Source organism: Aethalodelphis obliquidens, unplaced genomic scaffold (assembly GCF_003676395.1).
Source record: "Aethalodelphis obliquidens isolate GAN/ISIS:26980383/991018 unplaced genomic scaffold, ASM367639v1 scaffold13, whole genome shotgun sequence".
Lineage (NCBI taxonomy): Eukaryota > Metazoa > Chordata > Mammalia > Artiodactyla > Delphinidae > Aethalodelphis > Aethalodelphis obliquidens.
In genome coordinates, this window is record NW_020837957.1 from 30,247,731 (window position 1) to 30,261,283 (window position 13,553).

A 13,553-nucleotide genomic window follows, 5' to 3' on the forward strand; every position below is an offset into this window, starting at 1 on the left:
ACCACCAGCACCACCAGCACCATCACCACCACCACCACCACAGCCAGTACCAGCACCACCACCAGCACCAGCAACACCAGCACCATCACCAGCACCACCAGCACCAGCAACACCACCGCCAGCACCACCAGCACCAGCACCAGCACCACCACCACCACCAGCAACACCACCACCAGCACCACCACCAGCACCCACCCCTGCCTGGCAACCAGAGCAGCTCCACTTTTATCTGGTTTAGGAGTGGGATTCCACAGCAGGTTTCATTTAAAGACAGGCTCTGCTGCTTGAACATGTTTGCAAGTCACTGTCTCATACCATGTTCATGTTTGTTTTCGCTGCCCTCTTATCCTAAGGGATGTGTTTGCTGCATTCTGAAGTTTCAGCACCTTACATTAGCCCAGTACCTTTTCTTTGGGGAGTTCAAAATGTTTCCAAGATCCTAAGTAGTGTTAGATTTAATCACACTATAATTACCATTATAAAGGGGAGGAATCCTTATAACAGATTTACAGTGGGAATGTTTGTCCCTGAATCACAGAAGGGCTCAGCGAGCCTCGAGGATCCAGCTCATAGTGAATCAGTGCTGCAAACAGGGATAGGTCTTCTGGATTCTGTTCATGGTGCCCGTGCACTAGGCCTGGGCCTAAACCAGCTGTCGGGGCAGCTTTAACATGGGGTGACTCCTACAGGACTAGGCACTGCCAGCTGATGTGGACACCACTGGGAGGCCTAAGGCTTAGGAGATTGAGAAAGAAGAGAAGGAAGGATGGAGAAGAAAGAAAGAATGCCGTGACTATTGGTGGGGAGGGAAAGGTCACCTCTAGTCTAAATCAACTACTGGAAAGCAGCGTGAACTAAAGATTTGTAAGAATAAAGATAGTTGTTGTATAATGGTAGTCAAAGCTATTGTTGATCTCATTTGGCAGTAGACAAAGGAAAGTGAGCTCAAAGTGAGGGAAGGAATTTAGATTAGCCTCTTGAAAAATGTCCTGGCACGGGAATGAGTTGCTAGGAAAAGGTTTGCTCTGGAAATCAGATTCATAAGAGTTGAGGCTTATTTTTTATTTTGCTAGTTTTGTGCAGAAGGAGCTGGGAAATGCTAGAAGAGAATGAGATCCATTTGTTACCAACAGAACCCAGATGCTCTTCTTTACTTAAGATCAAGTAGCCCGCTGTGTTTCAGCATTGCTGCTTAAAAGCCTAATCCGTCTTCACGGGTCCTGGGAGGGAGGGAGGCTGGTGGCAGTTGCCACATTTGTCGACACCCAGCCTAAGGCTAAGCGGTAATTCACTTGCGGGGTGGGGGATGAAATCCCACATCCCATCATTTTTCATTACTTGTCTCTCTACATCATAAATACCAAATGTGTAGATAGCTGAAAATATTATGTGTGTACACCTCACACATTTATTTATCCAACATCTATTTGTTTATGCTGTATTCAAGCCATTTGAACCAGGTTAATGGGGGAGGGGACCGTGGTGAAACAGTCAATATACAGCAAGCCAGGCCTTCAAGGAGCTGACAGGCTAGCGTGGGGAAGGAGGAAGATCATGAGGCGCTGGCGTGAGACGTTTAAAGAGCAATATGTGCTGGAATGAGGACTGCCAAGTTCAGAAGAGGGGAGTCGGTATGGGGAGGTACTTTGACTTGATGATTAGGAGAGCTTGCACAGAAGAGGTTGGATTTGTCAGGCGTGAGCATAGAGCACCACCGGAGGTCACCGGCTGATAGCGACAACAACAGCCATGGCCTCCTGGCACTCACTGTATGGCCAGTTGTGTGCTCAGCACTTCCCCTGCATTGGATCAGTTTTGAGTTTTAACTGCAGCCCCCTGAGATAGTTATCTCCAATTTATAGGTGAGGAAACCGAGGCTTAGAGAGGGTGCATAGTTAGTTAGTGGCATAACTAGCGTCTGAATCCATATCTGCCTTGCCTCTGGGACCCAAGCCCATACTTACTGTGCATTTTGAAGCAGTCAGAGAGGGAGTCACAACCACTGTCTGGGGTGGATCGCTTGAGCGCCTGCCCAAGCCAGAGTCCAGACAAGTCAGTTGCTGGCTGTTGAGCAAGCCTGGCTTCAGACAGACTTTTGTAGAGGAGGACAGGAAAGGTGTGGGGACAGTGAAGGCGTTGAAGGCTGCATCGTGCAGAAAAGGCTAGTCAGGGCGGTCTGAGCCCACCTCCTTCCCTCAGTCAAGTCAGTGTCAAAGCTTCTGGGAGGCCAACTGGCCTGGGTGTTCTCAGAGATTTTCAGAGGAGGAGATCCTGCAGCCTTCCCCTCCCTCCCAGCACTTCCCAGGAGCCCGACTGAGAAGTCCCCTCATGGGAGTCTGGCGGCTAACCCTTCGGCAGGAACCGCCTGCCCCTTATTCTTTCGGTCCACGCACGGTTCCTCGTGGAAATGTCTCCCTGAGTGCATGTCTTGTTCATGGAGGACACAGATGTCTGTCCCAGAGCTGATGGTGGCTTTAGGTCAGTGTTCCTCTAGGTTTGAAACCCACTGGTGGGCCACAGGACTCTTCCTGATGATTCCAAACTGACTGAATATTCCAGAGTGTTCAATTCTTACAGGCAAATTCATTCTTCTTCAATTCATGGATTTTCATTTTCGCATACAACGAAAGGCTTTTTACCAATCAATGAAGTGCATAGTGTGTTACTTAAAGCTTACTGAAATGTGTCATTTATGAACCCACGTTGATGTTTTACTTGGTTTCCTGAGGACTCAAATTCATAATTCTGTTAAGATGTCTCTGACTGCCAGGGCGATGCCTGGTGACCATGCAGTGCTTGTGAATGAGCCCAGGCAGAGCTGGGATTTTGCAGACTGGGGAAGGAACCCTTTGCTATGAGTGCCACCAGGGTCGCCTTGGATTGGCTGTGTTATTCAACTGCAGTTATACTTGCCTTGTTTACCACCTTACTTCTGGTGCGTATTTGGCTCTTTTTTAATGTGTTGTACTTTTATCATGGTGAGCATTGCGTTCCTTTTCAATTCTTCCTTCTTCCAGCAGAAGTGGGAATGGGCATAGGAAGTGAGCTGTGGGCTGAGGTCACACAAGTTTGAGAACGACGATTTCCATTCCGTCTCCTGGGAGGAGCTCTTAGGTAAAGGCAACCCCTAGTCAGGTGTGGCAGCAGTTGGCTTCTGCCGTCTTTGTGGAACTTGGGTGAATCCCTCCACCTTACTGAGCTTCTGCAGAAGACGATCAGCTTAAATGATCTGAGGTCCTCGTGGGGCGTGCTCAGCCTTGCCGTGGTGCCGGCCGAGGGCTGGGGCACACGGGTACGGTGTTGCCGCATCATATCCCTGACACGCTTGGTGCAGGATGTGGGGCAGGATGTGTCCTCCCACTGTGTCCTGAATGGCAGGATCTTTTTTTTTTTTAATGTTGGTTTTCTTATCCATGTTGAGGACTTACCCGGGGATCACAAAGGTTAATGATGCTTTATGTTGCCTGGATCTCAAGCCTCCAGAATCTTTGTTGAGTGGACTGAGAATACGAGTGGACCGCTATCTGCATCCCCTTACAGCGATTCTCCCAACACTGCTGCTGTAGTGACAGCAATAAGTACATTGAACTGGTGATGAGATGCTGGTAAAATGCCAGTCAGCTCGGTCATTCTCAACAGCGGAGGGTACTGTGCCGCAGCTTTCACCTCCCATTTCTGCCGTGGGCCATTTTGCAGGGTAGCTGGGTGCCCAGTGGATCTCTGCTGTGTCTCCTGGTCAGATCTGCCTTAATGCAGCCCATCAAGCTTCCAGCCTGCTCCATTGTGGCGTCCGTCTAGATATGAGATACCAAGAAATGCATAGATTATTGCCTCCTGGTATTTGATTTGAAATGCCCATAGCTTCCTGGCTTCCTGACTAACAAATATACTGGTCAGAAAGGCTCCAGATAATCTTGTCGAGTCCAGTGCAGAGAAAAACTTGCCGCTACTAGGAAAATATACACATCTCTCCCCTCCCTGCTTCATAGCCCACCCCTACACCCCAGCCCACACTGCCTGCCAGTGCTTGTTTTTCAGGGCACGTAAAGTCGGTCTCTGTCTTCTAAGCCTTTGTGGCAGACTTGACTCTGTAATATCCCAAAGCCTTCTCTCCCCCCTCCACTTCCTTTGCAGTTAGCTCGACTTCAATGCTTCTCCTTCTCACAGTCCATCAGGAGCAAAGGCACTGGGTAACTTTCCCGTGTCTGATTTTGGTTCATCGTCAGCCAGCTGGCAGACCTCCAGGGACTCCTCTCCTCTCCCCAGAAAAATGTGTGCAGCTCAGAAAAGAAAAGTCATGAATATTGTGCAATTTCTTGAACTCGATTATGAAAATGATATAAAGGTTCTTAAGAGGACAGAGTTCTTGGGGTAGTTGACATTGCCTCATCACAGAGCATGCAGACAGCTGTTCTTTCCATGACAGCGGCAGTTCCGAATTCTCCTGCCCCCAGCGACTGGCTTAGAGCTATTCTGGGGCAGCCAGCTGATGCTGAGAGCCCCGGAGAGATGCCTCCGTGTGTGCATGTTGTAGAAGAAGCTCGCATGTGTGTCAATATGATAGTTTACATTAAAGCCCATTTCTAGATGATGGTAATCCTCACAGCCCAGCTGCTTTGTGGCAAATGCTCCTGTCCTGACTTTAGATAGAAAGGAATTGAGACGCCTATTTGTCAGAGACCCCAGGCTGTCTGGGAGAAAACCAACTGTATCCTCCTGTTTCCTGGTGCGTGGCTCAGGAGCTGCTGGGCGTAGCGCTGTGGCTTTATGTGGCTTCCTGGGGAGCAGCCTCTCTGGAGCCCGGCTCCCACCTGCTGTGGGTGTGTTGCAAGGCTTGGGGCTCAAGAGGGGGAGCTCAAGCTCACTTCCTATACCCTAAAGCCCTCTGCCCTAAATGGGCCTCAGCAGCCTCTCCTCCTTCTGGGGAAAGGCCCAGTGTGCAGCTGCCATCTGTCCTTTCTGACTTGAAATTCTTCTACCTTCTCGGAGAAACAGTTAATGTTTGTCGAATGAATGATTGCCCCACTATAGGGAAGGGAGGGTGAGTTTTGCAAGGGGCCCTCAGCTAATCAGAAAACCTCTTGGGAGGCAACTGTTAGGCTCCCTCCAAGGTGTGCAGCTCCTCAAGACGGGAATTCCTACCACTTATTGGGCACTTCTGTGCAGCAAGCACCAGGCTAACTGCTTTACATGTATTAACTCCCTTCATCCTCACAAATAATCCTGTGAGAAAGGTACAATCATTATCCTTTTTCTTTTTTTGATAGATGGTGACACTTAGGTTCAGAGAGGTTAAGTAGCAACCTGCTCCAGGTTAGACAGGAGGAAAGTAACAGAGTTGAGTGTTAAGGTTTGGGAGCCATAATACGTCATCCCCTATTCCCCGTAAAGTTCTGAACAACTGAGAGACCCAAGAGACAGCAGGTGAAGATTAAAAATATCACCTTGAGTACCTAATGGCCGGGTTGGAAAATACAGTGTAGGAGCAGCTTATTAAAGTTTCAGCCTTGAAATGGAGAGACCAACTCACCCTGTCCCAGGCCCAGCCAACAATGTAGACCTGCCCCTGGGGTCTCCCCTGCAAACTCAGCTGAGAAGCTGAGGAGGTGTGTCCTCAGTGCTAGGTAGATCCCAAAGACAATGGCAAAGGGCTGAGCCAGCCTGTGCTCTGCTCTTCCCTCCAAACTCACCCTTAAGTCCCTCAAGTCATCTACCTCCTCTGGGAACGAATGGCCATGGAAATACAAACACAGGGTTACCTCCACCAGGATTTAAAACCAGGTCTTTACCAGTCCACCAGGGTACCCCTTCCCCAGGGAGGAACTCAGACCCCAGAACTTAAGAGATCATGGAAGCCCTGCCCCTCATTACAGCAGAACCTGGGGTCCAGAGGGCTTGAGTGCTTCAACCAGGCTTACACAGTGGGCGGGGCTCTTTCTGATTCTCCTCTTCTCTACCTCGCATCTTCTCTCCCCGCACCCTCCCGAGCTTCACTGAGACACTGGGGACAAACAAGTATGTCACAGTACACAGAATGTCGATGAGAGCTGCCCCGGCTCACCTCATAAAAAGAACTATACGTAGATCACCCCACTCCCTTGGGCAACATGGAAGTCAGGGCCCATGCTCACAGGGCAGAGGGTGGGGAACGCTTGGATCTGGGAAGGATGGGATCGCACCTCTTATTAATGGTACCACTCCTCCAACTTCCTTCTCCAAGCATCCTCCCTTCTTACACCTTAGTGCTCCCCTTCTTCCGGAAGATGTTTGTCCACCTCTTATGAGGGCTCTTCCTTCCTCCCCCTCCTCCTTCTCTGGACCTGGACCCTCTGTTCATTTCCCAGCAGTGTGATGGAATGGGAAGAAGGCAGACAGGTCGGGGTTTGGATCATAGCTTCTCCACTTACTGTGTGACATTGAGCAGGTCACTTCACCTCTCTTACTTAGCCTTGGTTTCCCCATATATAAAGCAAAGTTCTTAACACCTACCTCATAGGCAGCTGAGAGGGCTAATTAAACTAACACACATAAACATGGTGTGGTGTCTGGCTCTTAGTATTGCTCCATAAATGTTCATTTCTTCTGTGAGGGGAAGGAGAGGCTCAGTTATTCACCACATACTGGAAGTCTACCATGTACCAGACAAATTGGGTATAACAATGCCTGTCTCCCAAGATTATTATAAATAATTAAAGAGATAATGTTTGCAAAACTCTTGCTTTTATGCCTAGCATGTTGAGGTATGTGCTGAATAAATGGGAGCCATTATCATTACCAACCCACTAAGGGTACAAGCTCTGATTCTATCCTGTGCACTTAGAGCAATGCTGGGTTCCTGGGGTGATTATTCAGCTAGGGGGATATCAGCATCCACAGGGAACTTCTCCAAGAACACCTTTCCTTCCCCACTGCCCTCAGCCAGAGTCACCACACTCATGACTTGTTGGGGGGAGTTGAATTGCTAAGAGCAGCCCTTCTGGTCCTTGCAGTCCAGGGAACTTAATGACTAAGTTTCCCCTCACAAAGGATGATGGTGAGGGAAAGCCAGTACTCAAATCCAAACCCATGACCAGAAAATGACTGTGGCCCGAGGTTAAGGAAACATCCCCTGCATAGCACATCGGTTTGGCCCCCTCTTTTCTGCATCTAGCATTCATTTTCTTCCTCTTCACTCCCATTTTCAAGGGTAGTTGTGCCACAGCCTAGGGAGGATGACTGGGACTGTTTCCAACAACATTGGTTCAGAAGGTCATCTGATCCAAGGAATCGCCATTTGCTTATCTGTAAGACTCCTCTCATAAGTCTGAGCTCCATGCAGGACATCAAGCAAACCCTAATTTTCTTTGTCCTTCCCTTCCTGTCATGACATGCTCTAGGTATGCTGCAAATATGTTGAGGGAGATTGCCTGTGTGTTTAACTTTCTATGAAAACTACCTTTGGAGTCAGCAATTGCCCCAGAAGTAAGGAAGCAGGTGACCCATGAAAACACTGTGCTCTGATGGACAGTGTTCCACATGGGGCTGAGGCAGCTGCCCATTGGCTTCTCCTGTGTTCTTCTCATCCACAGCCTAGTGTCCGCTGTGGACGCCATGCTTACCACTGACGCTGGCCCATCAGCTGTGATGGCAGCAGGGTGGGGGCCGGGTGGGGGGCTGGTTCAAATGGAAGATAGAACTTTCACAATCCAAAATCTCAACATTACCCTAAGTGCTTAAGAAATGGAAAGACTGTAGATTAGTTTCGACATTTCCCAAATTCATTTAGTGTGGGAAATGAAATTAAACCATTAAATAGCTCCTACCCCAAATCTGATCTTCCTTATCATGGAGAGCAGGTTTCTTCATGTCATTTCTCTTTATCTGCATCTGCTTCTGGAACAGAGTCATTGTCAGAGTGGCCACCTCTGAAGCTCATGCTTCATCCCCTTCCATCCCCTTCTAAGCAAGACACTGTGAATACGGTCCTCAGCTGTCGCTCCCCAATTGTCTTTGTCTTAGACATTAGACTTGTTGGGAGAAGGTAGTGATTGTTGGCCAGAGACTAGAGAATGCATTCATAAAAATGTTTTTAAAAAAAAGGAAGGCGGTGTGAGTCACAGTGGTCAAGGGAATAAAAGCCACTTTGATGCAGCGGCTGCGGATTCCATGTTCTGCTCAAAGCTAGAGTCTGACAGTGCTCTGTGCTGCCACTGCCTGAGTCTCATCTCTGACCGACTTCCACCCAGATGTGCGCCTCATCCACAATCTCAGATGTGCAAGAAATACTGTATCATGTCTCTCAACCTAATTTCTGTCTGTGAACTCCCATTCCACTGGACTGGCAGAAAGTTTAATCCATTATTCTTGGGCTGTCCCCCCATGGGGTTATATGAGGTGTCAGGTAGCCCCAGGCGTCAGTACACGCAGGTTGCCCTTGAGACATCCATCTTCCCATCTTCATGGCTCCTTCAAGCTCTGCTTGGGAAGCAGGAGTCTTTTGGAAGGCCACCTATGGCCCTGTCTGCCTAGATGTGCTCGTGGTAGGGTAACCAACCCTCCTGCTTTGTCTGGGACTGTTCTGGTTTTAGCAATGAAAGCCCCTCATGTCTCTGGAACCCCCTCACTCCTGGCAAACTCAGACCCTAGGAGTGGGCACTCGCCTTTAGAGTCTTGCCACTGTTCCGTGCTCTGCTTACAAAAAAGCAGAGCTGGACGCCTGGTCAGAACCCACAGATCTCTTCCCCCGCTTCTTTCCCCAGTGCAGGGGAGTCTCATTTTCTAATCCGGGGGTGGAGGAAGACCTGCACACCCACCTGTTGCTCCCAGACTCGGGTCATATTGGGAAACCCCTTCCTTCACCTTCTCCACTGGTAGGAAGGGCCTGAAGAGCTTAAAATTTTAGAAATCAAAAGCCAGTAAGAAATGCAGACTGGGTGTCTTCTCCTGCACACACCCCCAGCTCCCTCCCCTCACCTGGGGGAATGAGCCTTCCGAGTCCTGCAGGAATGAGGTGGGAAAGAAAGGAGGAAATACATGAGGTAAGCGAAACAGAAGTCAGGATAGCAAAGTGAACGATCACACACACACTGGGGATAGCTGGACAGTCCTCCTTCCGTTTAGAGTCTCATCTCTATAGACATTTCAGAAACGAGGTCTGTGACAAATAGGAGAGGAAGTGACTAAGAATTTTGGCTCAGTTAGCATTCTTATCTAGGCAGGACTAGAAAGTTCCTAAAAGTTTCAGCAAGTGGATCCAGTCTTTGATGCTCTTCAAATGGTTTCATCTTCCCCCTCCTTTTGCCTTTTATAGAAGGCCTCAGCTGGCATAGGGGTGAGGCAGAGAGAAGCATTTGCTAGACTCGCATTCATCCAAGCAGTGAGACAGCTGAGGCCAGATGACTTCATGAGGATGAATCTCAGTGGGGGTGAGAAGGGCCCTCTGGGCCTGCTGGCCATGCCCACGTCTTGCCTCCATCAAGGCAGCAACAAAGAAACTTCCTGAGATGCAAGAACACAAGCCTGTCGGTCTGGCTCAGTGGCCTGTGCCCAGCCCCGAGCTTAGCAGAGGCACACCCTCCATATGCGTCTGTGGATGGAAGGATGAGCCCCTACTTTCTCAGCCCAGCCCTGCTTCGTGCGGCCTTCACAGAGCCTGGAGCATCTGCTAAGAGTAGCAGGGAGACAATAAAGAAAAAGGAAATATAAGCTCAAAAAGCTGGCCTTTCTTGTTGGAGCTGCCCTAACAACACCTAAGACGACTGCAAGAAAAGCTGCTTTCCAGGCAGAAGTGCCAGTGGCTAGAGAAGGCCGGAGTGGAAGGGCTGATAGTCTACGGAGCTTCAGAAAGAAGAGTTCTGTTGTTACAGCCAGTGTCTTTAAATACATGCTTTTTTCTTATAAGAGTTTTCACTGCATGCTGAGCTAAGCCATGCACAAAGCAGTAATTACTCCCAGCAGCCTGCGACCTTTAGTCGACTACCAGGCTGTCTGTCAGCGGGCCTTTCTCGTGCAGCCTAACAGGTCGGCCGTTGCTTCACCAGCCCCACACCCATCAACAGTGTGTTCACGGAGGGACACACACCTGACTTCAAAAGTTATTCCCCCGGATGTGCAATACACGAAAACATGTAAACATTCCCGCTTCTGCCCTCCATCTCCCTCTTGCCGTTTCTGCGGGCTGAGCTTCAAGTGAGAGATATTTGGCATTCTCTCAACTAAAGAACCAACCTCCTCAGGTCTGTAAATAACATAGCCATTTATTGAGTTTTGCGGGTCTGCCAGGAACCCTGGTACACATTTTACATATGCGGTCTAAGTTCGTCCTCTCAAGGACTCTGTGTGTTAAGTGGGTATTACCCCCGCTGTACAAATGAGGAAGCTGAGGCCCAGAGGCTGAAGAGCTTATCTAGAATGCTAGCTGCTCTGTGGGGATCCGTGTGACGCCAGGTCTGTAGCCTTAATGGCTTCATTGTGCTGCCCGCAGTTCCTTGTCAAGAGTAAGAGTAAGGAGGAGAGGAAGCCGATGGTCTTCACTCACAGGGGACAGCCCGTCCATTTAGTCTTCTAATAAAGCCTAAGATCAAAATACAGTACGCACATTTCCCAGCCCCTGCGTTTTCTGTTTCACAGGCTGCAACTTTAATTTTGCCTTGTGGACGCCCAGGCCTCCCTTCGCCTCTCTCATTTCCTCCGCTGATTATACCCAGGTCGGATGAGGCTGACGCAGGGAGAGCCCTCTGTGGGCCTGTGGGGAGGCAGGCGGCACTTGCTGCGCAGCCCCATATCCAGGATCTGCTCATCACTAAGCATCACATCCTTGTCCCGGTGGGTTTTCACTGGGAGGGCAGAACTCTGCTAGCACATCAATGATGGCCAAGTTCAGCAAAATGCAGTGACCTCCTTGGCTTTTTCTGGATTGGGGGGAGGAAGGGGCGTGGCTGTGAATATCTGATTCATGTCCATCTTGGTTACCTCTGTCTGGTCACTTAGCCTGTTGAGACTTCCGTTTCCTCATCAGTAAGATGAGAGGGTTTTCCTGGGTGACGTCTGGGGTAGCCTTTTAATCCTAACATTCTACGGAAGGAACAAATGTACCAGTGAATTGAATTTGGCTTTGCATGAAGAAGTATTATTTGGAGGCCATTCTTGGTTTGCCACAGCATCTTCCTGTAGCCATTCAATGAGCACGAGCCTCACAGGGAGGGCATCTTGGCCAAGGAATCCCACCCCGCCACCACGTCCTGCAGGAGAGTGTCAGAGCAGCTGGCACAGAGCAGGAATGTAAGGCGGCAGGCACAGTAGCTGTGCTGGGTACACTCCATTAAGTAACTAAAGCCCTCACCACAGAAGAGGCTGTAGATGTTCAAAGCCTGACAAAGTCAGAATAATAACGAAACGCACTAAGTTCGAGACGCGGGAGAAAGCGTAAGACAACTCATCTTTCACCATCCATGCTGCTGAAACTTAAGCCACAGTGTTAAAAAAAAAAAAAAAAATAAGCACTCTAACCTCTTAATGTTTTTCATAATAATTTTATAAAGTTTTCTTTAGAAACCTAGGTCTTGTGTGTGAAGATACATGTGTCTGACATTCAAATATTCCTTCAGTTTCAGTTTCCTTTGCTGAAGTCAAATTCACATTCGTGCTTTTACTTAAACTGTACTTTTTGTTTCCATTTTTATAACTGTTGCTTGCCTGCCCATACTTCCTCCCTCTGTCTGTCTCCCTTCTGTGTATCTTTGCAGGGAAACATTGGGGTGAGGTCCATGTGATGTGAGGGGTGGGATCAGAGCGATTTTCTTGCTTTCTTCTTTGTCTCCATGTTGCTTGATTTTCTTTAATGATGAGCATGAAAATGCTAAAGCCATTATTCTAAAAAATAAGCAAAAAGGAAATACATTTAAAAGGCGCAAACAGGACAGCACTGCCGAGCATCCGGCTTTACAGTGCCTCCACCCCACCTGGTCCCAACCCCGAGGGGCCGGCAGATTCCCCCACTCGCCGTCTTGCCGGACTTTTGCAACTGGTGAGCGGTGAGCTCTTGGACTGATCCAAGCAGCGAGCGCCAGGTCTGGAGGCTGTGCCCCACCTCCCTCAGCATGTGTTTGTGATAAAAACAGGGCTGAGATGAAACTAGCTTGTGACGGTTCCTGCAGGTTTCACCAGAAAAGACCCTTGGATGTACGGGGATCACTCTGGCCTCAGATTTCACTGTATTACTTTTGGTTCTGAGGAAAGGCTGAATACCAGTGTTATTTATTCATCATCCAGTTTCTCAGGTTTGTTTTCGTAGTTCCTGTTTTATTTTGAGTTAATAAATATCAGAATTTTGTTAGGAAGCCATTCCAGAAATAAAGCTGGCTCTTCACGGCATGGCTTTTGGCAAATGCCTTCTCTCCTGTACGGAGGGAAACTGTTTACCTTTTTGAAGAGTCAGCAGAAGCTCTGGTTCACAGTTCTGCCACCAAAAGAAGGGCCCGCTTCAGTTTCGTGGGAGGACGAATGGCTGCCCTTCGCTGATGAAGGATACAGGGTAGACTGGGCTGGCTTCCGGCTTGAGTTAAGGAGGAAAAATGTTCTTTCTGTGTAAAAGCTGCAATTAACATTCTTGGACAACTCTCAAAGTAAAGAGGTAATCCAACTTTTCTGTTACCTAAAAGTACACTTAAATCTCTTTCATTTCTCTTCAAAGATTAGAATTTTCTGTCAAATAGGAATAATATACCCATGGTGGTTATTTCACTGAGTCGTGGTGAGGAGCAGATTAAGTAAGACAATAGCAGGAGGGTGCCTAGTCCACTTTGAAGTACCGCACCGACGTGTAGCATCTTTAGCTAGAACCTGAGGGCTCGTGTAAGTGTGAAGTGACATTACCTAGTGGAAGCCATTCAGCCAGTCTTTGGAGGCAATGTGATTGGAACCCAGCCTCTTTCTACTAAACCATCCTGCCGCATCCTTGGCTCTTTTTAATGACACGTCTCCTAAGAGCACCACTTTATTATTTTGAACCTTTTGGAAGGAAAAGCACAGAGTGCAGCTCAAAGTAAATGTTTTCCTGATGGGCCTGAATGAGTCAGAGGTCCATTTCTTGTAAGTGATGCAACTTCCGTCGCATGCGTGTGCCGGGGGTGTGCTACCCAACCTCTCTGCACCCCGGTTTCTGCAGCTACCTCATCGTCCAGTTGTGGTTGTTAAGAGGACTAAATGCATTCAGGGGGATATAGAATAGGGCCTGGCACGTAGTCTGCACTCCGTGTTTCTTGCCATTATTAGTTACTATTATTATTTATTTACACACAGAAGTTGCACACCTGCCTACTGATAGTGAAAGTGAAAAAAAGGCCACAGGGACAAATTAGGAAGCTACTGCCAGGTCTGTGGCAAGCCATTCGGGACATATCACTAAGGCATCTCTTGAAGTGGGGTGGAAGGGAGCAGAGCACCTGGAAAGAGTTACAATTCCTAGTACTCTTTTTTTTTAAAAATTTACTATTTTATTTTTGGCTGCGTTGGGTCTTTGTTGCTGCAAGCGGGTTTTCTCTAGTTGTGGTGAGCGGGGGCTACTCTTCGTTGTG

General features: G+C 48.6%; 1 protein-coding gene across 8 annotated transcripts in view; it reads left to right on the plus strand.

Annotated features, from left to right (window-relative positions):
- Nucleotides 1-13,553, plus strand: part of SLC44A3 (solute carrier family 44 member 3) — a 93,671-nt gene that overhangs the window by 59,801 nt on the left and 20,317 nt on the right. The window contains exon 13 of one of the 8 annotated variants that reach the window (XM_027114394.1): nt 690-1,456. The exons of the other annotated variants lie outside the window; for them this stretch is intronic. Within the exon in view, the coding sequence (XP_026970195.1) occupies nt 690-695 (6 nt within the window). The 3' untranslated portion in view covers nt 696-1,456. Of the gene's footprint in view, nt 1-689; nt 1,457-13,553 lie in introns of those variants that run through there. 8 annotated transcript variants of the gene reach the window in all.